Source organism: Mesoplodon bidens, assembly GCF_964165515.1.
Source record: "Mesoplodon bidens genome assembly, chromosome: 9".
NCBI classification, from domain to species: domain Eukaryota; kingdom Metazoa; phylum Chordata; class Mammalia; order Artiodactyla; family Ziphiidae; genus Mesoplodon; species Mesoplodon bidens.
This window is the reverse complement of record NC_138166.1, coordinates 17,127,955-17,153,838: the sequence shown is the minus strand read 5'-3', so window position 1 is coordinate 17,153,838 and position 25,884 is coordinate 17,127,955. Positions and strand designations below refer to the sequence as shown.

The following is a 25,884-nucleotide window of genomic DNA, read 5'->3' as shown; positions in this document are numbered from 1 at the left end:
AGGATGTTGTACAAGGTGCTAAAATAAAGGGGAAGCATACACACTTGCCCCAAATGCTCACCGTTAAAACAATGTCAAATTAAAAGATACTCCTCCTATAGAAGTGTCCCTATTTTTCTTTACTATGACTCCCTGAAGGAATAACAAATAGAAGTGCTTTTATATTCTTCCTCTTTTGCTCCTCCTCAGTAAAGAGAAAATCTATCCTGGAAGTCCCAGCGGGCATCTTGCAATTTTAACAAGACCATAATGAAAGTACCAAGTGGATTTGGAATGGAAAAGAGTTTTAAAAAGAATGTGTGGAGGCAGAGTTTGGCAGTTGTGTTGGAAAGTCAGAAGGAGCATTTATGGGCTAGGGGCAGGCCATGTAGCCCACAGAAAGCTTCTCTACCTCTACTAATGTATTTGCCTTAAATATAAACACTTAATGGTTTCATTTGTTTCCCACAGTTTAAATAAAGTCAATCCATTAATCATCTTACAAAGGAGAGAGAAGTGAAGAAGATGCCCTGAAGTAAAGAGAGCATCTCAATGGTGTAATTTCTCTTTCACATGTTTCACTTATTCATTTCCTTTAGGAATAATAAAGATTTTAAAAAGTGACACCACATACAGTGCCCTTTCTAGAAACCTCCCTGTCACCACACCTGATCCAAGAATTGGCCTCAAGGCTTATCCAGGAATCAAAACACACCCTCCTCCACCAAGAGTGAATAAGTCATTTCAAGAAAAAGCAAGTGCCTTCACTAGATCACACGTTAAATTTATACATGTGGCCTCACCCAGAATACACTGTAAGCTACATAAAAACCTACTCAGTGTTTGCACTCAATGGTAACTGGGGTGCACTCATGTCTCCTTCTCTGAATATGACTTACTGGACCTCTTTTCTCTTTGAAAGTTGGTGTTAAATAGTGGGTAAAGTAATTATCCTTCTGTCTTCAACTATGCCAGCATTCAAAATGTTTCTAGAGAGACTGCTTTAAGAGCTGTGGTCATAACCATGCTTTAGGTGCTTGAAAGAGAATGCTGCCTGGGACAAAATGAAACAATGTAAGTGAAAGTGCTTGACATATTAAGCATTAAGTAAATGTGAAATATTCCAAGTAGGTACTGTTTCTCCCCAAAGAGATACTAAAGCATGTGTTTGTTCAAAAAAGAAGGATGGGAAAGAAGGGAGAATGTAGGGGAGATTATCTACTTAACTTTCATTTCTTAAGGATATTTCTATTGGATATAGAATTCTGCAGTTACAGTTCTTTCCTTTTGGCCCTTTAAACACGTTGTACCACTTCTCTCTGGGCTCTGTAGTTTCTGACAGGAAACCTGCAGTCAATTGAGTCAGTGTTCCCCCAAATGTATCAATAATACGTCATTCTCTCTGGGTGCTTTCAAATGCTTTTTCCTGGTCTTTAGTTTTCAGCAGTAATATTTTGATGTGCTTGGGCATGGATTTATTTGGATTTATCTTATTTGGGGTTTGCTGAAATTATTAAATCTGTATGTTTTTAATCTTTCACCAAATTTGGGAAGTTTTCAGCCATCGTTTCTTCAATGGCTTCAATTTTTTTCAGTCTGTTCTCTTTCTTCTCTCCTTCTGGGACTACAGGGACATAAATATTAGATTTTTTTGTTATTGTCCCACAGGTCCCTGAGTATCTGTTCTTTCTTTCATTTTGGGGAGAGGACTATCTTTTTTTTCCTTTCTGACGTTCAGACTGAATAATTTCTATTTATCCATCTTCAAGTTCCTTAACTGTTTCCCCTGTCACCTCCATTGTGCTACTGAGCTCATTCAGTGAGGTGTTTGTTCCTATATTTGGTTGCTGTATTTTTCAGTTCTAAAATGTCCATTTGATTCTTCTTCAAATCTTCTATTTCTTTTCTGGACATTTCTACTTTTCTATTTATTTTAAGTGTCTGCGATGCTTGTTGGAGTATCTTTATAATGGCTGTTTTAAAGTTTTCATGAGTTAGTTTCCACATCTGTATCATCTTGGCATTGGCATTTATTGATCGTCTTTTCTCATGCAGGTTCTGGTTCTTCATATGCTGAGTAATTTGGGATTGTATCCTGGATATTTTGAATATTATAAGCCTCTGAGTCTTGTTTACATCCTACAGGAAATTTCTGTTGTTATTGTTTTTAGCAAGCAGTTCACCTGGTTAAGTTCAGTCTGCAAGTCCCAACTCACCTTCTATGTGCTTTGGTTCTACTGTTAGTTCAGTTTTCAAAGCCTTTGCAATTGCTTTTTGAACCTGTGCCCTACTTAATGGTCATGCTGCAACCTGGGAAGTTGTCTATTTGTTAATAGTTCTCAACGTCTTGGGTGTCCTGATTAGGACCAGATCAATGCATGTGCAGCTCAGGGGTGAGCTCAGGAGTTCACAAACAACTTCACGGATCCCTTTCTGAAGCTTTTCCCTCTCTGCAACCTCTTTCCAGTTCCCTAGAGCTCCCCTCTAGTTACCCTACTCCCCAGCATACTTCCAGGGCAGAGGCCAGTCAGTGGGAGGGCAGAGGAAAAAGCATCAAGGATTTACCCCTCTCTTTTGGGATCACAGCTTAGTGATGAAAGAAAGGTCCCCTTCCTCAGAGTTTTGGCTGCTGCTCACCCGCCGCTGCCGCTACAGGACTGCTTGGAGGCTGGGGTGTGAGAAAATGAGAGGACAAAAAGGGAGGACGTCCACACTCTCTCTGACATTAGACTCCACTTTTATGCTCCTCACACCAGGAATGAGGCATCTCCTGGAACTCAGCTCTGTTCCCTGGTGCCCACTGCCAGGTTTCAGGCTGTGTTCATGGAAAGGAATAATCAGAGGGAAAAACCGGTAAGCTTACTGCCAGTTTAGAGGTATTTCAAATTCTGGTATTCCTTCCCAATTTTCCTGCTATTACTTACTTTTCACAGTCCTCATACAGATGTTCCATGCATTCTGTACAGGTTTTATCACTGTGTTCCGTGGGTGAGACAGGGAGAAATGTGCTTACTCCATTTTACCCAGAAACAGAATCTCCACACCTAATTGCTAGAAAGACCACTTATTAAGTTCATGCTGTGAGCCAGGGACTGTACTAAGTGTTTTACTTATCTAATCTAACTTTTTAAAAAAAAACCAAAAGTTATATATTAGTATAGTTGTGTATTATAACCTTCATTTTTATCATGAGGACACTGATGCTTAGCAAAGATTAAGTACCTTGCCAGAGATCACCTGACTGGTTTCAAGACTCCCAGAATGCCCTAGAATTAAAATGTCCTCAGACCACCTGCTCTAAAATCAACTATAGGGCTTGTTAAAATTGAAGTTTCCTGTGCTCCACCTCACCTATTAAGTCAAAATCTTTGGGACAGGGGCTCAAGGAGATTTCCTATGCATGCTAAAGTTGAGAACCAATGTATATTGCCTCCAATAAAAGAAACTTTCAGTCTATATGACTTTTAAAAGGATGTCAGTGTATTTCAAATAGGAATACCCATTAGTGTTGGCATCAATCAGCTTAAAATAGCTTACATGTGCGCATGTTCCCTACCCTTCCGTATCATGTTAAGGGACATAAAATAGGGTTTGTTATAAGCCAAGGTTCACTTTATATGCGAGAAGATGTTCTGAAGCCCAAGCCTTGAACCCAAAGCTCTCACTGCCACTCTAATCCCTGACAGTAAGGGTATTCTAATAGGGCCCCTCCCAATGGAGTTTTTAGTCAACCAGTATATCAAACTCTCTTTTGGAAAGAGATTGGGCATAAGTAAATTCTACTCATTTGTCACAAACAATACTGCCACATTTCTCCCCAGGAGGCAGAGGAGCCCTGTCTTTCATGATGGACTTTACGTGGCAAAAGAATAATTTTGATAGGCTCATTGTCTAACTTGGGGTCCTCCACTTCTACAAGGCCAGCCTGAACGATAATACCCTCCGTAATAGACACAGCTGAATAAAAAATACCTAGAAAAAGCTCGCTCACTATATATGGGAAGGGGGAGAACCTTGCATCAAATAAGGAAACAGATGATTTTTTTTTTCCTTAGAAAAGGTTTTTAGAACAAGTTTACATGTAAGGGTATAATTATGAAGGTGAAAAACTCAATCAGATTGCAACGTTTGCTGAAGATGCCTAGTAAATGATGTAGATAACATTAAAATCTTGTACACATAAAACTTTCCTTCTGAGGATCTCAAAGAGTTTTATAGACATTGCCTTAATGGCTCATAACAGGGATTATCATTCCTAACTCACATATGGGAAAAACAAGGTCAAGTATGCCATTCTCCAAGGCCCTCTGCTAGTCTCCTTTTTAAAAAATGTGTCATAACACACCATAACAATAAGTCATATTTTAGTACTAAAACTGATGGCAAATATTCTGCTTTGAAATAAAAATCTTTTTCAAAAAAACGTTCTTATGGATATTTATGAGGAAGTTCAAAAGTTTTAAATTGATCATCAGTAATGAATCAAAAATAAAAAGAATTCAGTGCAGCTATTTTCAACAGTGAAGAATATGTCAACCAGTAATTTCTACCCCCTCCCCACCCTGATTCTGGAGAGAGAAAACTCCAAAACATATGGCCCAGGAAGAAAATCTGTCCTTGTTTATAGCAATGAACTGGCTTTTACATCTCTGCAGCTAGAGTACGCAAATGACTTCACAGGCAACGGCTTCCGTATGTTTTATATTTTTAACATTGACCGTTCATAATAAAGGTTCTTTGATCCCAGATCAAATGTTTGAATCAATTTTCTCTACACTTACTCAGAGTAACCATTATAAAAGCTCCCCTCTTTCCCACCTCAGATGTTCCAGCCCTTCCTGCAATTGGAACTATCTCCATTTGTCACCTTCTCTGCGGTACTTCCCACCCCTTTGCTGTGGTTTTTAGCTGTGCTCGTTAACCTCTCATACAAAAGAGGCATAGAAATAAGTAATTTTTGTACATAATAAGTTAACTGCAGTAAATAAGGTTCCTCTAAGGAATTCACAGGCATCTTTATTAAAACTGAAAGCTCATGGTACAAGGAAAAAGAAAACCTTTCCCAACCAGTAAAAAATCCTCAACAGGTAAGGCCTTTCCCTACATGTAAGAAAAATAAACTTTTATATATATATATATATATATATATATATATATATATATACACACAGTTAAACTAGATTATTTGCCTGGGATTAGAACTCTAAAAAGTGAACTGAAAACTAGAGCCTTAAATAAAAACAAAAGACCAGAGTCTGGATAAATAATAAAAACATCAAATTGGGCTTCCCTGGTGGCGCAGTGGTTGAGAGTCCTCCTGCCGATGCAGGGGACACGGGTTCGTGCCCCAGTCCAGGAGGATCCCACATGCCGCAGAGCGGCTGGGCCCGTGAGCCATGGCCGCTGAGCCTGCGCGTCCAGAGCCTGTGCTCCGCAATGGGAGAGGGCACAACAGTGAGAGGCCCGCGTACCACAAAAAAAAAAAAAAAAAATCAAATTGAAAAAAAATGTCCAAGCAATGCTAAAAATTGAGTATATCTTCAACATAAAATTACTTTAAATAATTCCAAGGTCTTTATTTAAGGCCTTGTTTAGGGCCTTAACATTTGTTGTTTCTTGTCTTTTTCATAATAGCCATTCTGGACAGGTGAGGTGAGATCTCACTGTGGTTTTTATTTGCATTTCCCTGATGATTTGAGATGTTGAGCACCTTTTTTTTTTTTTTTTTTTTACTTACTACTATAAAGGATACAACTCCGGAATAGCCAAATGGAAGAGATGCACAGGGCAAGGTATGCGGTGGGAGGGTGCAGAGCTTCCATGCTCCACTACCCTGCCATCACCTTGCTGTCTTCACCAGAAGCTCTCTGAATCTTAGAGTTCAAAGGTTTTCATAGAGCTCAATCTCCAGTCCCCTCTCCCTTTACTGGAGGTTCGTAGGTGGGGCTAAAATTTCTAACCCTCTAATCACTTGGTCTTCCTGGGGACCAACCTATCCTGGGGCTATCTAGGGACCCCACCCTAAGTCACCTCAGTAGCATAAGCTCAGGTGTGATTGAAAGGAGCTTGTTGTGAATAACAAAAAACACTTCCATCATTCAGGAAATTTCGAGGGTTTTAGGAACTCTGTGTAAGAAATCGGGGACAAAGCCTAAATGTATTTTTGTATTTTACCACTTCATAGAAGTAGAAAGAAAAACTCACTTCTATCCTACCACCCAAATATGGTCTGTATTAGCATTATGGAATACTTCCAGGCTTTTTTGTGAATTTTGAGTACTATATTTATATTAGCATGGCAAACATTTTTTGCTAATATTTATATTGAAAAAACTTATCGCTATTGCTTTATGAATGTCACTCAGATCTCATCTTAATGTTATTTCTTCAGAGAGACTTTCCCCTGACAACCCAGCCACTATTTTAACACAGTAGCCTATTTTAATTCTCTGCATGGCACTTACCATGGATCGTTTTGGAGTTTTGTTTATTTATTTATTGTCACTCTCCCACTGAGCATCTTTCATGTACCTGTCAGCCATCTATATGTCTTCTTTGGAAAACTGTCTATTCAGAACTTCTGCCGATTTTTTAATTGGCTTGTGTGGGTTTTTGCTATTGAGTTGTATGAATTCTTTACCTATTTTGGGTATTAACCTATAATCAGATATATGATTTACAAATATTTTCTGCCATTCAGTATGTTGCCTTTTCATTTTGTCAATGATTTCCTTTGCTGTGCAGAATCTTTTTACTTTGATGTAGTCCCACTTGTTTATTTTTGCTTTTATTGCCTTTGTTTTTGCCAATAAATCTTCACCAAGGCTGATGTCAAGGAGCTTACCACCTATGTTTTCGTCTAAGGGTTTTATGGTTTCAGGTCTTATATTGAAGCCTTTATTCTATTTTGAGTTAATTTTTGTATATGATATAAGATAGTGGTCCAGTTTAATTCATTTGCGTATGACTGTCTATTTCCCACCACTATTTATGGAAGAGATTGTCCTTTCCCCATTGTATATTCTTGGCTCCTTTGTCATGAATTAACTGACCACATATGAGTGAATTTAGTTTCGGCTCTCTATTCTGTCCCATTGATCTGTGTGTCCATTTTTATGCTAATGACATACTGTTTTGATTACTATAGCTTTGTAATATAGTTTGAAATCCAGGAGCATGATGCCTTCTCCCTGTTCTTCCTTGTTCTTCTTTCTCAAGATTACTTTGGCTATTTAGGGTCTTTTGTGGTTCCATACAAATTTTATAATTGTTCTATTCCTGTAAAAAATGCCACTGGAATTTTGATAGGGATTGCACAGAATCTATAGATGGCTTTTGATAGTACTGACATTTTAACAGTATTAATTCTTCCAATCCATGAGGACAGAATATCTTTTCATAATATCTTTTCATTTATTTGTGTCTCCTTTAATTTCTTTCATCAATGTCTTAAAATTTTCAGTGTATGGGTCTCTCACTTCCATGGCTAAATTTATCCCTAGGTATTTTATTCTTTTTGGTGCAATTGTAAGTGAGGTTGTTTTCTTAATTTCCATTTCTGGTAGTTTGTTATTAGTGTACAGAGACACAATAGATTTTTGTATATTGATTTTTATATCATACAACTTTGCTGAATTCATTTACTGTTCCAATAGATTTTTGGTGGAATCTTTAGGATTTTCTAACTATAAAGTCACGTAATCTGCAAGTAGAAACAATTTTACTTCTTCCTTCCCAGTTCTGATAACTTTTCTTTCTTTTCCTTGCCTTGATTGCTCTAGCTAGGACTTCCAATTCTATGTTGAGTAACTTTGGTGAGAGTGGGCATCCTTGTCTTGTTCCTGATCTTAGAGGAAAAGCTTTCAACCTTTCACCACGAAACATGATGTTAGCTGTAGGCCTGTCATATATGGCCTTTATTATGTTGAAATATGTTCCTTCTATACTTAATCTAAGAGTTTTTTATTATGAATATTGAATTTGTCAAATACTTTTTCTATGCCTATTGAGATGATCATGATTCCTTTCATTCTAATAATATGATATATCACATTGATTGATTTGTGTTGTGTTGAAACATCCTTGACTCCCAGAAATAAACCCCACTTGATGATGGTGTAAGATCCTTTTAATGTATTGTTGAATTAAGTTTGCTAATATTTTGTTGAATTTTCACCTCTGTGTTCATTAGGGACATTGGCCTGTAGTTTTCTTTTCTTGTGGTGTCCTTGCTGGGTTTTGGCCTGTAGTTTTCTTTTCTTGTGGTGTCCTTGCTGGGTTTGGTATCACAGTAATGCTGACCTTGTAAAATGAATCTGGAAGTGTTCCCTCCTCTTCTATTTTTGGAAGAGTTTGAGAATGACTGGCACTAATTCTTCTTTGAATGTTTGGCAGAATTTTCCAATCTGGTCCTATACTTTTGTTTGTTGGGAGGTTTCTGATTACTAATTCAATCTCCTTACTAGTAAGCAGTCTCTTCAGATTTTCTATTTCTTCATAATTCAGTCTTGGAATGTTGTACATTTCTAGGAATTTATTCATTTCTTCTAAGTTGTCCAATTTGTTGGCATATAATTGTCCATAATAGTCCCTTGCAATCCTTTGTATTTCTGTGGTATCAATTATGACACCTCCTCTTTCATTTCTGATTTTTTTTTGAACCTAGCTAAAGGTTTGTCAATTTTGTTTACCTTTCAAAGAACCAGCTCTCAGTTTCACTGATCTTTTCTATTGTCTTCTTAGTCTCTATTTCATTTATTTCCACTCTGCTCTTTGTTATTTTCTTCCTTCTACTAACTTTGGGCTTTGTTTGTTCTTCTTTCTCTAGTTCCTTGAGGTGAAAACGTAGGTTGTTTATTTGAGGTTTTTCTTGTTTCTTGAGGTAGCCATCTATCGCTATGAACTTCCCTCTTACAACTGCTTTTACTGCAACCCATAAGTTTTGGTATGTTGGATTTCCATTTTCATTTGTCTCAAAGGATTTTTTTAATTTCTTTTAATTTCTGCATTGATCCAGTCATTTTTATAGTTGCATGTTGTTTAATCTCCACACATTTGTGATTTTCCAGTTTTTTTCTTGTAATTGGTTTCTAGTTTCATACCTTTGTGGTCAGAAAAGATGCTTGATATGATTTCAATATTCTTAAATTTATTAAGACTTGTTTTGTGGCCTGACATATGATTTATCCTGGAGTATGCTCCATGGGCACTTGAGAAAGAATGTGTATTCTGTTGCTTTTAGATGGACTGTTTTTTATATACCTGTTTAGTCCATCTGGTCTAACTTAAGACCAATGTTTCCTTATTAATTACCTGTCTGGATGATCTATCCATTCATGTAAGTGGGGTAGTAAAGTCCCATACTATTATTGTATTGATGTCTAGTTCTTCCTTTAGCTCTGTTAATATTTGCTTTCTATATTTATGTGTTCCTATGCTGGGTGTGTAAATATTTACAAATGTTATATACTCTTGTTGGACTGACCCCTTTATCAGTATACAATGCCCTTTTTTGTCTCTTATCACAAAAGTCTATTTTGTTGGATACAAGTATTGCTACCAGAGCTTTGTTTTGGTTTCCATTTGTATGAAATACTTTTTACATACCTTCACTTTCAGTCTGTGTGTGTCCTTACATCTGAAGTGAGTCTCCTGTAGGCAGCATACATATGGGTCTTGTGTTTTTAATCTATTCATCTACTCCATGTCTTTTGAATGGTGAATTTAGTCCATTTACATTTAAAGTAATTATTGATAGGTATGTACTTATTGCCATTTTGTTAATTGTATTCTGATTGTTTTCTAGTTCCTCTGTTCCTTTCTTTTTCTCAGAAAAAAAATCCCGGCATTAAAAATCCCTTTAAAATGACTTTTTCCTTTTTGTTTGGACTAGTAGGTCAATTTTTAGTATAAATTAAGCTACTATGATTCTTCATTTAAAAATACAGCCAGGGCTTCCCTGGTGGCGCAGTGGTTGGGAGTCCGCCTGCCAATGCAGGGGACACGGGTTCGTGCCCCAGTCCGAGAGGATCCCACGTGCCGTGGAGCGGCTGGGCCCGTGAGCCATGGCCGCTGAGCCTGCGCGTCCGGAGCCTGTGCTCCGCAACGGGAGAGGCCACAGCAGTGAGAGGCCTGCGTACCACAAAAAAATTTAAAATAAAATAAAATAAAATAAATAAAAATAAAAATACAGCCAGATACATCAATTTTACAAAACCAGAGTGCTAATTTAGACCCTGTCCTTAGCATTTGTAAGCACAGAAAAAGCATACTTTTAGGTGCTAACACAGGGAGTCTTGAGTATACACTTAGCAACATTGTTCTAGGCAAAACTGAATTTTCCTGGCTTTGTGCAAAATGAGTTGTTGCATATATTATCCACCCATCCCAAATATTATAGATTACCTTGCACACAGTAGCAAACTGTTGGTTATTTCCTGCTCCGACTACAAGATATCCATCCTTGGTTTTAAAAGCCTAAAATAAATACATACATACATAAATATATAATTTTACATATTGAGAATACCACAAAAATTGTCTTTAATTTTTCAAACTTTTATATAGAATCCTTGTTCTAAAGTAATGTTATTAGTTAAATCAATATCAACTAATTAGTATATATTTCTCTTATATTTGCATAGTTGTCATTTGAGGTTTTCAAAGCACTTCCTATCTCTTCCACTAACTGTTATATCATTGGAAGCAGGGGGGGAAATGTGTGACTTAGAAAAATAAAGAAAATACTGGATTTTTATTATAATTCATAACATCAAATTCTATATTCATTATAGTATGGATTAATGTTGGATTTTCCCAAAACTCTGTTTTTTGTTTGTTTCGTTTTTCTCATAGGGCAAAAAGAATGATGGTACATTGTTTTCTACAAAGCATATGAAGAATCCATGGAAAAAAGGAAGGAAATAAGGGAGGGAGGAGAGAAGGAGGGAAGAAAGGAGAGTGGGGTGGAAGGAAGATGAGTAATGGTGCTATATTTTTGTCTTTGAAAATCTTAGATATAAGCTTTTGGGTAATTTTCACTTTCTAGTAAGTGAAAAATGACACACCTGGACCTCGTGTGGCCTTAGGTACCTGAGAATGCCTGTTCCTTTTAGGAGACATGTTCATTTGGTAAAAGCCAGAGACATATTAGTAACTGATGCCTCCACCTCCCATAGCCTTAGCCCCATGGAGTACTTTGCAGCCCTCCCTGATCCACATCTGATCACAGGGATGGTCAGAGGAAACAAATTTTACCCTTAGAAGGCCTCATTCCTGCTTTCTTTAAGTAAATGAGTTGCTTTAGTTTCCTCTCTATGTAAAACTTGCTCTGTATCTTCAACTACTTTTTCTTCACTTACTCCTGACTCTGAGAAAGATAACTTCTATCTTCCTTGACATATCTTACTCCTAGGCTAATGACCTTAGCTTTACCTTCACTCACATCCTTCAGAATCCTGCTCAATAAACTTTTATGTCTTCATTTCCACTGGATCCTTTTCTTCTGCTTACATGTAAGCTTGTGCTTACACTAAAAGTAAAATTTGTGGCTTCCCTGGTGGTGCGGTGATTAAGAATCCACCTGCCAATGCAGGGGACACGTGTTCGAGCCCTGGTCCAGGAAGATCCCACATGCCGCAGAGCAACCAAGCCCGTGCGCCACAACTACTGAGCCTGTGCTCTAGAGCCTGCGTGTCACAACTACTGAGCCCACGAGCCTAGAGCCCATGCTATGCAACAAGAGAAGCCACCGCAATGAGAAGCCCATGCACCGCAATGAAGAGTAGCCCCCACTCACCGCAACTAGAGAAAGCCCGCACGTAGCAACAAAGACCCAATGCAGCCAAAAATAAATAAATAAAAATTTTAAATAAATAAATAAAATAAAATAAAATTTGCATCAATCCTGACACCCCTCTCAAGCTATCTTGAAATTTTCTCCCTTCCCTCTATCTCTAAATAATATTAAAGTGCCAGTTCTTCACCAACCACCACATTCCAATGCCCTTTGTCATCAGGATTCTTATCCTAACACTACACTGAAATAATTCTTTCTTGACCCCTCTGTATTATTTGGTACTGTTAACCATACCCTCCTTCAGGAAACTGTCTTGTCTCTAGGCTTTGTCTGGGTTCATCTCCAATCTCTCTGACATGTTTTCCACATGCCCCTTTTACAGGATTATCTTCTCCTAACCTTCAGCATTACTTAAGCATCTGTATTTGGTCTTTTACTTCACTTGCTTCTTATGGTAGCCACTAGCCACATGTGAGTATTAAATTTAAATAGACTAAAATTAAATCAGCCAGTCACAAAAGACTACAAATTGTGATTCCATTTATATGAAATGTCCAAAATGGGCAAATCAATGGAGACAGAAATATTAGTGCCTGCCTAGGGCTGAGGAAGTTGGGGAAATTTGGAAAGTGACTGCACTAGTACCGGCTTTCTTACTGAGGCAATGAAAATGTTCTAAAATTCACTGTGGTAATGGCTGTACAACTCTGTGAATGCACTAAAAACCACTGAATTGTACAGCTTCAATGGATGAATTGTATGGTATGTGAATTATATATCAATAAAGCTGTTATTAAGAAAAATTAACAGTTCAGTTACACTGACATACTAGCTACATGTCAACCATTCAATAGCTATATGTGGCTAGTGGGTGCCATGTGAGACAGTCCAGATAGAGAACATCACAGAAAGTTCTGTAGTACAGTGTAGGTAGACTCAGTTGGTTGACTGTATTTTTTTTCTTTTATTCTTCCTATATACTATGTGGTATCTGAAGAATGTGAGGCAATTAATAAATGGTTATAAAATGTTAATAAATCACTCAAATGATTGCTTCCATATAATAGAGTTGTGGCTAAAATGGATCTCAAGCAAAACATTATAATCGGGTTTTATTTTATTTACATTTTTGCTTGATTTGGAAATTAATGCTACTGAGATATTACATGAACTATTTTAAATGTTTGTATTCCCTTATCCACCAGGCAAGGGAATATAAAAGCAAAATCAGTGTTATACCTAATGCATTAGTGTTTCTTAAACTGCAGAAAGGAGGCCTACAACAGAGCTATGAGTGAGGACAAGGATTTTGAGCAGAGATGTCTCAACAAACCATTGATAATTACAAAGTTACACGGGTTGTTTGTTGGCTTTCTTTTTTATGGGGGAAGGGTGAGTTGGGGAGTGGATAAGTAATGTGAAGTAACAAATGTGTGTTGCCAAGTATAACATAAAGAAAGGTTTTCAAAATTTTGGATCAGTGACATGTTCGATGAGTTTACATTTTGGGGGGTGTTCATTTCCTTTTAATTAATAAAGAAGTGCCTGTTTCTTCCTTAAGCCTGAACCATAACATGAAACATATTTTTACCAATATAATTTTGTTTTTAATTTTAAGCAGAGGTAATTAGTTAATGACCATTGGAAAGTAAATACTGAATAGCAGCTCAGCCACCAGGATATAATTAGACTAAGGTTCACCAAGTAGATTTGTTAGGATGAAGGTAAGATTATGAGTTCTTTACATAATTATTTGTTCCCTGTTATTATTGCTACAGTGTTTACTTAATAAATATATTTTAAGTAAGAATTTTAAAGTACTATATTTTGCTATATACTGAATGTTTATATCCTCCTCAAATTCATAGGTTGAAATCCTAACCCCCCAGTGTGCAAGAACACAGCCATCTCTGAACCCGGGAGTAAGCCCTCACAAGACATCAAATCTGCCAGCACCTTGATCTTGGACTTCCTAGCCTTGAGAACTGTCAAGAAATAATGAAATAAGAAATAAATGTCTGCTGTTTTAGCCACCCAGTCTATGGCATTCTGTTATAGCATCCCAAATGGACTAAGAAATTGGTACTGAGAAATGGAGTGCTGTAACAAATACCTAAAAATGGGGGAGCAGCTTTAAAACTGGGTAATGGGTAGAAGCTGGAAGAGTTTTGAGGTGCATGCTAGAAAAAGTCTGCATTGCCGTGACTGGACTCTTAGGGGCAATTCTGTTGAAAGCTCAGAAATAAAAGAGAGTTGTAGAGAAAGCCTCAATCTTCTCAGAGAATACCTAGGTAATGCTGAACAGAATGTTGGTAGAATGCTAGGCGTAAAACTCATATTGATAAGGTCACAGATAGAAATGAAGAACATGATACTGGAAACTGGAGGAAAGGTGATCTTTGTTATAAAGTGGCAAAGAACTTAGTTGAATTGTGTTCATGTTCTAGCGTTTTGTAGAAGGTAGAACTTGCAAGTGATGAAACTGGATATTTAACTTAAGCTATTTCTAAGCAAAATATTGAAGGTGTGACTTGGCTCCTCCTGACTACAATATAAATAAATATAAATATAGTGCAAGTTAAAGACAAGCAAAGAGGAAGCAGAAATGAAAGATTTGGAAAATTCTCAGCCCATCAATACTGTAAAAAATGAGAAAGTATGGTCAGAAGGAAACACTAAGGGGATGGCCAAGTGGCTGTTTAAGGAGATGTCCTTCAGTAGGTGAATGGGTAATGCACTGTTATACGTCCAGAAAACGGAATATTTTTCAGCACTGAAAAGAAATGAGCTATCAAGCCATGAGAAGACACGGAGGAAACTTAAATGCATATTACTAGGAAGCTAATCCGAAAAGGCTACATACTGTATGATTCTCAACTATACGACAATCTGGAAAAGGCAAAACTATGGACACAGCAAAAAGATATCAGTAGTTGTCAGAGATTGTGGGGAGGGAAAGATGAATATGCACAGTATAGAGAATTTACAGGGCAGTGAAAATACTCTGTATGATACTACAATGGTGGATAAGTGTCACTTGTCTAAATCCATAGAATGGACAACACCAAGTGTGAACCCTAATGTAAACTATGAATTTTGGATGATTATAATATGTCAATGCAGTTATACAAATTTTACATGTGGAGGCTGTGCATGTGTAGGGGGAGGAGATATATGGGAAATTTTCTATACTTTCTGTTCAATCTGGAACCTAAAACTGCTCTAAAAAATTAATTTAAAAAAAAGAAAAGCAAGAAGCATCCTCGTGGTGGTGATAAAGTTCTGTATCTCTATGTCAATATCCCGGTTGTGATATCGCACTAGAGTTTTGCAAGATGTTACCAATGGGATAAACTGGGTAAAGGGTACACAGGCTCTATCTCTACTATTTCTTAAAATACACGTGAATCTACGATTATTTCAAAGTTGTTCTTAATTAATTTTTTTAAAAGATGATGGCGTATTAGATTAGGGCCCTGACAACAGAGGAGGAAGAAAATGGGTTCAAGAAATATTTAGGTGTAAAATCTACTCATTTGGTAATCTACTAGTTGGTAATGACTTGAATATGATGGTTAAGAGTTGAAGGCTGAGGAAGAAGAAGGTGTCATGGGTAACATTTAGGATTCTGAAGAACTTCTGAGATACTCCAGTGGAAATTTCAAGTGAGCAGGACTTGGGGACCAGATGAAAGGCTGAACTGTAGATAAAACTTGGGAGTCACTGGCTTATAATCTATAAGTGAAGCTATCACACAGATGAAGTCATTTAGGAAGAGAGTTCAGACTGTAGAGCGGGAAAAAAAGGGAGCCAAGGGATAGTCTGAAGGCCACCCCCATTTGAAGCCGAGGCAGAAGAGGAGTTAGCCAGGGAATAAGATGAGGACTGAAGAATGCCCACAAGGTGGTCTTTCATCAACTCAGCAAGTGCTGTGCTGGTGTCACAAAGTGGACAGAATGCAGCTTGAAATGGATCAAGGATTAAGGAACAGTTACGGAGATGGAGAGAGAACATGTGAACATCTGTTTGAGAAGTCTGACTGTGAAGGGGGAGAATAAGCAAAAGACTGAGAACACAGGATGGGCACGGGTGCAGATACAGGTCCCCGTGATGGTCTGGTGATGGGAGGTTGAGGAAGTTCCCGGTGCTTCTATATGCTTGTGAACTAAGGGGTGAAGTCATCAGCTGAGAGCAGCGCTGGGATAAATGAGACTGGAAGACCAAAAAGAGTGGAGACGTTCTGATGTATCGTTGAAGAGAAAGGGACAGAAAAGTGGCAAGATAAGCATAACTGGAATGCTGAAGTGCTGAGAGCCCAAATGAGTGATTTTCTCCATCGTCTCTGTTTCAGACATAGAATAAATGGATATTTGCATTCTCTAGTGTTTTGTCAGATGGGTATGACAAAAGATACAGGTGTAGGAAAATTAGAAAACTAGCCAGAAGGTTATTGAACCATGAGCTATGGACTATCTAGATATGGAAGAAGGTGGTAGAGATAGGAGGAGGTTATGGATAGGACAAAGGGAGAGGTGTAAGTGGATAAGAAATCCTGATGAAGTCAAAGACCAACCATAGTGGGAGTAGTTGAACATGCACGGTGGAAGACAGGAGACTACGGATGGTCAAAATGTACAACGCTTCATTTAGTGTTTACTGAAGCGAAGCAGTTTCAGTGTGAAGTGAGAGCTACGGTGTGAGGTGAATAGAATAGTTGCTGATAAAAGGTAAGGACACAATAAATATCATTATGATTAAATAGTTACTAATATGCTGGTTCCTACATAAACGGAACTCCCTAGTGCATTCTAAGCCTTTGGATCTTGATTCCTGGGCCCTTATCCACTCTGCAAACTCTCTTACCTCATTGCCTTGGTCACCTCACTCCCCATACCAGGCAAGATTAGTGACCACATGCTATACACACACACACCTCTAGCAGGTTTTGCATCACAGGGAGAACTCAAATCAAAAGCATCAGACTGGCCCGCAAACACTCAGGGCTGGGATGTTTCTCTTGTAAAGAATTTAAGCCTCAAGAGGAAAGAAACAATTGCTACTGCATGAAATGATGAGAGGAGGGGGAGCAGGTGTCTGTAGTTTTGAAAGGACAGGCCAACATCAAGCCTTTCCTCATAGGAGCCCAGATTTCATTCTTCCTGAGAAAATAAACACCTCTCGTTGAGAGCTGTGCTTATTCAAGGGTGACAAGTTGCACTGGTAGGGAGACCACACCAACTGCATGGTTTCCTTCACATTCTAGTCATAATCAACCCCTTCTCCTCGGTAGAAAGGTGGTTTTCAGGCTGAGAAAATACTGATGGAACAAGGGATTAGATATCCCAAGGAAACTGCACAACTTACGAGCACATTGGGAGACATGTAAAGAGGACACAGGGGTTCAAAGTTTAGTTCCTGTAGTTAGAGCAGTTTCAGAGGTAAAACGTGACCACGCCTGGGAAACTGAAGGGGAGAGATGTAACATACAGGGGTAGAGAATACTGAGCAGACATGAGAGCAGAGAAGTAAGAGGGTCAGTCGGGAATTCCCGCCGCTCTTGAAGTTGCTATTGATCCCCAGATACTCTGCTTTCTGAGCCTCCAGCCACGCTAACCTGCTCTGACGACGTCTTCATTATTGAGCTGACAGAACTACAGAGGGACTTCTAGAAGTTCTGCATCAACTCAATATAATATCAGACGGTCAAATGGGAAAAGGAAAAGAGGAACTTCCTCCGTCACCCTCTCAAACTACCCTATCGGTGCATCAGTAGTTTCTCTGATCTATAAAAGGTACGTACAGTCGGTAGTGTGTCTGCTTCAAAAACAAGAGCACAAACTTCAAACCCTCCTGGAGCTACTTAATTTTTAACAAGATTTTCTTCCACAAAAGGTAACCATTGCTAAATGACTTCAGCATCCACTGGAAAGAGACATTCCATGAAGTTTAACTCATGGCCATGAGAATGTTTTCTGGAATGTCAAGAAGTTACTGACTTTGGGTCTGTGCTAGTACATCGTGACAAATTTAGAGCACTATTTCCTACCACTAACAGTTCAGTTCACCTTATGGCTGAGCCAGATGGCAATGAGGCACAAACTGCTTACAGCTCAAGAACAGTGTCATCTATGGGACGGGACTGTGCAAAGTGGGAAAGGAGCCCGGGAGGCCCTAATTTCACCTACTACCTACTTCTCTACACATTTTTTCACGGGGAATAAGCAGTTTTGAACACCCATTTCTAAATACTAAATACAAGCCCTTGTCCTGAATTCTAGAATAGCTTTGAAAGCAATATTATGTCCTGATTTCCTGCCACCCCAGATCCAGGTCAGGATTTTCCAATACCATAGGAAGTCTGAATGTTCCTTGAGGTCCTTCAAATCAATTAAATCCCATTTCAAATCAAAAATATTTAGAATTTTCAATCACTCATTATTTGATAGTAGGTATGGAGGCAAGGGCAAGAAAGGAAATGGAAACTGTCCTATTTTGTATCTTCTTCACAAATTATCAGTGGATATTATTTTTCTTAAAAAACAAGTCCTTTGTGAGGAAAGCCAGCTGTTATTCAAGAAGGCAGCCATCGTGTATCTTGGGCATAATGTACAATGGCACATGGGGTTGCTTTTCCTGGAAAGTATGGGTTAGAAACCAGTTTTGATGATTCTGAATTGACTGTTTTATAAATTGATTGTTTTAAGCCAGATTGTTTAGAAGAGCCTGCCAAAAGCACCTACTATTTAACGGAAAGTAACAAAAATTTCTGGACAAGAGTCCACACTGATTTTTCAGGAGCACTTCAAGGTAAAAATTCCTTGACTGTGTTAAGCATTTTTTAAGTGCTCTTTGTTTTATCTCCAACATGTTACAACAGTCATAGTTCCGTACTAGTAATGTACCATACATGAGAATATCATTTCTGATAATGAGCCTACATTTATCTAAGACTAGTTAAAAGCATTCATAGGCTAGAACTTTATTCAGGCTGTCACCGTAACAGTTCACCTTCAAGCAAAAAATATAGCTAGAACAGAATATTAACCACAGTTACAATAAGAATATTATTGTAAAGTGGATTATAGAGTGGATTGCCAATAAGATTTTTGAAACATATTTTAACTCCATCATGTCTCAAGATTTATCAATGATAAAACGTAAGGCACACACGGTGAGACTGGGATTAGGGGAGAGGCCTGACATTAGACCTACCCACTAGGCCTGAAGAGGCACTGGGGTACGGGTCCAGTTGAAAGTGGAATTTCAGCCCAGAGTATAGAATGTGTGAATAAGCATGGCTTAGGAAGGCATTTGGCGAGATAAAGTATGGGGGTATAGGGAGGGAATGGAGTAAGAAATTTTGACAGACTAATTCTTGAAAGTCTGACAGTAGGCAGTCGGCTCCTGAGATTTACAGGCAGAGGCTGCAGGATCCCAGTTATGGGAATGAGGTTCAGAGACTTGCCTCCAAATTCCCACATGAAGAATTGTGAAAGAAAGCCAAAGGGTGGAGGGATAGTAACCAGGTAGTTAACTAGATGAGAACCTCAGAGAATACAAGCAAAAGCAGAAGCCCAAGCCTTTGAACAAAGACATATGAAGCAATGACAGTGACATCAGGTGAGCATGGGAGTCTGGCTGGCAGATAAGAACTCAGAGCCTGCTGCAGCTACACCAAGCATCTAGGACAATATTTGGCATAACAGAAGCTTAATACATTTTATTAAATCAAAGCCGATGTATTAATGCTCAATCACAGCAAACCAAGCAATTCAAGAAATACTAGACAGTATACAAAAGGCTTGCTGGCAAAACTAGGAAACATGAAGTAGGAAAGAGGAGGAAGTGTCAGGGACCCAAAGGTGAGGACTCACTGAGAATGACAAACATACTCAGAATTGATTCCCACAACAAACTTCCTTCTTCGCAGGTTATTGCCTAAGTTTAAGGGTGAAGGTAAGTTTAAAGGGAGATGGAGACTATAATTCCATTAGGAGTTCTGGATGTAGCCTGTAGTTGGAACAGTGCAAGACTCAGTCCCCCTAATTAAGTACTTATTCATTCTACCATGGTCAAAGTTTAGCCCATTCACAAGACAGCCTTCCCATTTTCAGAGGCCATTTAGTTGGCCTGAAAGATCTCTTCCTTTACCTCCCTAACACTCAAAGCCAAGGGTTTCTTAATCCACTGTGGTGTTTGGAGGCAAGGAAGTTGTTATCCTATAGGACGGTGAGGAGAAATCTCCTAGCATCTCGCCACAGGGCAGGACCATCAAGGATGCATTCATACTGCCATCACCTCCAACCATCAATTCCATCATCATCACCCCAAACTGGCACCCATAGCAGATGTTGCTATGTAACTCTGGCACTCTGTCTTGAAGCATATAGGATCAGCCTTAGTATTTTTTCCAACCAATAACCCAGAGAGCTACTACCAAATAATTGAACATTAACTGGAAGTAAAATTTCTTTTGCATCCAAATATAAAATGGGTTCCTGTACAGAGGCTTGGAATCTAAAGTATACAGGTTCGCAAAACATCTTTGGGCTTGGCCCAAAGGTCATGGGAAGAGCTAATGGCTACTCAACTTATGCAGTGAAGAATAAGTGCCTAGGGTAAGGCCCGGCTGACTCACAGGAACAAGTGAAATGTAGTCCTCATGGGATAACCAAGTATCTTAAACAAGTTAACCACAGGGTCCAAAGAAGCTTAGAGGAAGGCTCCATCTTAAATATTTATAGACATCTCTAACTAAGGAAAGTGATGGAAAAGGTGGTAGGCTGCAAGCAGCTGGCAGGACCTTGATGAGATGGCCACATTCCAGGATCTGAACCAGTTCTTTAAAGGACTCATTCCTTCTTCTGTGTGATCAGGACCTGGGAGCCCAACCCAGGCCATCTGTCATGCATGTGAGATTAAGGTAGAGACCAGAATGATGAATTGCTACTGTAGTGAGAAATAACTATATTAGAGGCCAGAATCTTTGAAGACTCAATGATCAATGAATTCTCTCCCTGGGAAGCTAAAAATCAGAAGGCAAAATTAACAGAATTGAGCATGGATTAATTATTTCTTGTCTCAAGTCCTTAGGAATCTGGAAACTGAGTGAAGCCTGAATCTGTCGATGGAAAGGTCAGTAGGCCCTTCTGTGTGTGCCTCTAAGAAGCAGGGAAAAACGAGCCCAGGCTTTTCAGCGGAGGGAGTCGTGCTGAATTGCTGGAGGACTGAAGTCTCAAAATGTGCCTCAACTATTTCCATTTCATGACATACAAGAAAAAACAATATGTACTCTGAATATTATTCTGTACATTCCTGTTTCAATCACTGGTGACCCAAAAGCATTGGACTCACTCACATGGGCACATACACCACAACTGAGGTCATGGGAGTGTTATGCAAGGTTCTTTTGCATCAAAATTTAGACCAACTAGGAAGTTGTCCCTTCCAAAGTAATTTAACATCAGAGCCATTAGAAGCATTCTTCCAAAACAACCTGAAAAAAATTTTTCAGTAAGTCCTTCCAGTAGGTCAAAAGGTGAAGAAAGCAATAATTCTTTTCTCATCTCCATAACCACTTAAGAAAAGGTATTTGGTATTTCTATGACCCCTGCCAACATTAACAGGTCATATTAGCTAAAAGGTCAGGGGTTACAGGAGATTGTTTTATTTCAGAGTTTATTCTGTTTGAATAATTGTTTCATTTCAGTTCCTCTGGGAGCTAGTTAAGCATTTTTATGCATAATAGAATGTGCTGGAAATAATTTACCATTGCTTGTCTTCTCAAACACTAAAACTCTTCATCTCAATTACGGTAAATGTTTAATTTCCACTCCTCCCTCAACACCCCCGAAGAAGCAGCTCTGTACATGGTGTGACCGACGACTCCTCATCCCTGGTTGACGAGACTCATGTGGATACTACTCCCAAGCCAGCCAATAGATTCACCGATCAGGAATCAATTACATCAGCTTGATAATTCAGAAGGCCACTTGGGGGTGGGGCTCGAATGACCATATGAGGCTTAAGTAAGTAAGTAAGAAAGCCTCAGAAAGACTAAAACTGAGACAAAAGACCAGACTACACCAAAGAAACAGCAAAGGACTAAGCAACTGCCGCATGCCCGATGGCATCCTGATTCTCATGAAATGGAACTGTACTTTCCTTTCTGCAAAATCTCTGTAGCTTTACAATAACCTCCCTTTATCCACCACCCCCATCCCTGTTTATGAGTTAGTTTGACTGCATTTCTGCTTGTTAGAACCAAAAAAGATTTAATCCTAGATTTCCTAAACTGTGCTATATGATGCAAATTCAGGGTCAGTATGTGACTGAAGTTCTCCTGCACACTGGAGTTTGGGGGAGTAGTGAACAAGAAGGCTGGGTCTATATCTTAAGGACTTATGATCTGTTTGCTCCACACAGGGCCTGACATATAGGAGGATCTCATATTTATTTGAAAATGTTTCTTTACAGAAGATTTTAAGCCAGCATTTCCCAAATTAGTTTCACAAAACACTGTTCTGTAGGGTGTTAATAACAATGTTCCCTCTGTTTTTCTGTCTCAGCACCACACACACAAAACTTTTCTTCACTTGAATAAGTTTGAGAAATGCAAGCTCAACAGCTTTTTTACTCTACTTTTCAAAACCCTTAATGTGCTAACAAATTTATGAATCTCCAAAAGGGGCCTAGAATTTTAAAAAAGGAGTTTGCCAAATTAGTTTGATCATGAAACTCTTTTTGGTAAGAATGCCAATTAATTTTTCCCAGAAGAGTGTTCCACAGAAAAGTTTAAAAAGGGCCAGGCAAACTGTCAGGCCTATACAGAAGCAAGGACCCTGCTGACATCCAGAAGAATATATAGAGTGTGACCTTTCATTTTCTTCAGTGTTGTTTCACAAATTAACTGATATATTTAAAGTTTGATTTAATATTATCCCCTAAAGAATAAACTATGTTTGCAATGTTATACAAGTCCCTAAATGAAGGCTTTGGCTAAACGCCAAGAGAATGCTGATTTATTTTGCCTTAATCCATATTTTCCAACCAATAAAGTCCCGTTTTTTAAATATGATAGCTAATTATTTAGACAGGGTGTCTTTTTAAAAATGATCATGAAATCTCATTCATCAGGTGTTCTGAGAAGAAAATGACATTTGCGAAGACCAAATAATTGAAGTTCTTCAGGAACTTCCCTCTACATGTTGTTCAATTAATATTCAGTTTTTAATTACCTAACTGGATATAATAAATTATTTTGCTCTCAGATAGTAGTCTGTCTCTGCTTCCATTTCCTACCATTCATTCATTCCTCCCTTCCTTGCCTGGGATGGCTCCTATTCAGCACTTCACCAAATCTACTCTCAACTGACATCTTAATCACAGCATTTTTTTCTCAAAGTCCTCACTTTTTTTGATCTCCTTGCCCCTCCTAACCACCCTCTCCTGTTTTACCCTGGAGAGAAACTATGCAATCTTCCTTCCTTCCAATCCAATTCCTCCTACTCTGTGGGATTTCTGTGCTTTTCTCCTCAGTCTCTTTCTTCTCCTTCAGCTCTGTGACCTCACTCACTCCCAGAGATTGAACCATGACTTCTACAGGAATTCTCTTTGTAACACTGACCCACTTCCAAATTCTTGTCCTAAATTTTTCAAAGTTGGTAATCAAAAGTGAACCACTTAACTACCATCTAAACCAGGACTGTGACAGGTTAGAAAACCACTTGGGGAACACCATGATAAAGCTGGAACACATAAAGGGTAAAAGTGTAATGAGAAAGACCCACTCATGAGAAAAGGTGGGAGGAAAAAAGACTTCCCTGAATAATCTGAATCATGGCTTTTCCTTAAAGAGGTTCAAATCTATCAGTAGGGTCTGAAAAGCAAAAGCCAAAACACTGGTCCCTGCTTTCCATTAGGTCCCTTAGGGTGCCATGCTAGAAGTAAATACAAACTCTATTTAGAAGGACACCCTCAACCTAAATTGAAAAGGATTTACACTGAGATAGCCCAATTATCTTTGAGCCCACAATCCAACATTACACAATATACAAGGAAATAAGCTACTATGAGCAGGAGTTGGCAGAAACAATAAAGAGCAGAATCAGAATCACAAGATCTTCAACTAATGGTGTTTCCAGATAGAAAACATAAAATAACCATGGCTAAAATGTTTTTTAAAATGAGCAGTAGATTCAAACATATGAGAAAAGTATAAGTTACTCTCAAAAAAGGTACATTTTTTAAAGAGCAAAACAGAATTTTTAAAAATAAAAATATAATTGATATTTAAAACTCAATGGACAGGTTACAGAGCATATCAGAAAGCTGAAAGAATTGCTGCCTGGAATAGAGGTTTTAAAAATTAGCTAGAATTCAGCATAAAAAAGAAGATATCAAAAACGTAAAAGTGATATTAAGAGACAAGGAGGTTAAAATTAAAGCACCCAAATGGAGTTATAGATGGAGAGAACAGAGAAAATGAGGGGAATGCTATATATGAAAAGATAATGCCTGAGAATTAATTCTGTAAACTCAATGGATCCCAAGTGGGACAAAGAAGAAGAAACGTACATCTAGATAAACCATAATAAAACTGAAGAATATCGGGCTTCCCTGGTGGCGCAGTGGTTGAGAGTCCACCTGCCGATGCAGGGGACACGGGTTCGTGCCCCGGTCCGGGAAGATCCCACATGCCGCAGAGCAGCTAGGCCCGTGAGCCATGGCCCCTGAGCCTGTGTGTCTGGAGCCTGTGCTCCGCAAGGGGAGAGGCCACAACAGTGAGAGGCCCGCGTACCGCAAAAAAAAAAAAAAAAAAAACTGAAGAATATCAAAGACAAAATAAGAATGTTACAATCATCCAAACAAAAAGATAATCTGTCCTTTTTAAGAATATCATTTAGATCGGTAGCAGAAACCTCTATAGCAATAAGAGAAGTCAGGTGATAATTCTGAGATACAGGATTTCTTTTCAACATAAAAGTTTATACCTAACTAAAATATTCTTAAAGAATAATCTTGAAATAAAGTCATTTTCAGTCTAATAAAGTCCGAGAGAGTTTATCACCACCAGATCCTCACCAAAGCAATTTCTAAAAAAATATGCTTTAGAAAGAAGGAAATTAAACCTAGAAAGAATGAGATACAAAAGGGAATGGTGAGAAAATAAAATAAAATATAGTATTTGAGTGAGTCTAAAACACTAATATTAAAATAATAATAATAATAATTAGTAAGGCAGTAATGGGGATGAACCACTAAGATCTCCCTTCAAGAGAGAACCTGATGCGGGGTGACATCAGCAAGATGGCAGAATAGGAAGCCCCAGATCCTCTTTCCCTCAACAACAGTGCATAGACCAATTCCCTTTGTGAGAAATCCAAAAAATGGTTAAGAGGCTCCTGCATGCCAGGTCCCCAGGCAAGTGTGAAACCAGTCACATCAAAGACAGTAGGAAAATGTGTGGCACTCGTCTGCCATACCCCCCCAACCCTTACTCAGTGCATCATTATTGGGAGAAAACTCCCAGTTGCTGGCTTCTTCCTGGGGAGGGAAAGAGAAGACTGAGACGTACAGCCACTGTGCAGACTTTATGAGATGCTGCCTGAGAGACGAGGTTTCTGTCTCACTTGTCTCAGAGAACTTACAGGACACAGTATACTCTAGACGCCTGAGGGCTGCTGACAAAAAAAAAGAGAGAGAGAGAGAACTGGGTGGCATCTACTATTCCAGAAGATCCACAGTATGACAGACAGAGGTGTACACGAAGTGGCCTCTCACTCAAACAGCGAAAGAGATGAGTAAAGTATGCATCCAATATTCCAGCTCTTCAGGGGGCTGCTTAAGCAACTGGTTTCTGCCTCTCCAGTCTCAGAGCACTTATGTGACACAACATACACTAGATACCTGGGGGATGCTGAGAATAAAAGAGAGCTGGGAGTTTGCTGCACATCTAGAGAACCTACAGTACTGCAAACAGACACCAGAGGGAGGAAGAGATTATGAGATCCTGAAAAGAGAAAGTGCAGTCCAGGGAAGATGCATCCACCAAAAAGGTTTAAAAGGCCTCCAGAATCTCTAGCTAGGCTGATTGGTAAACGTCTTTC

General features: G+C 38.7%; 1 protein-coding gene across 2 annotated transcripts in view; it reads right to left on the bottom strand.

The window, feature by feature from the left end:
* Positions 1-25,884, bottom strand: part of SUGCT (succinyl-CoA:glutarate-CoA transferase) — a 661,401-nt gene that overhangs the window by 428,681 nt on the left and 206,836 nt on the right. For both annotated transcript variants that reach the window (XM_081244435.1, XM_081244436.1), the window contains exon 10: positions 10,384-10,455. In XM_081244435.1, the coding sequence (XP_081100561.1) occupies positions 10,384-10,455 (72 nt within the window). The remainder of the gene's footprint in view (positions 1-10,383; positions 10,456-25,884) is intronic.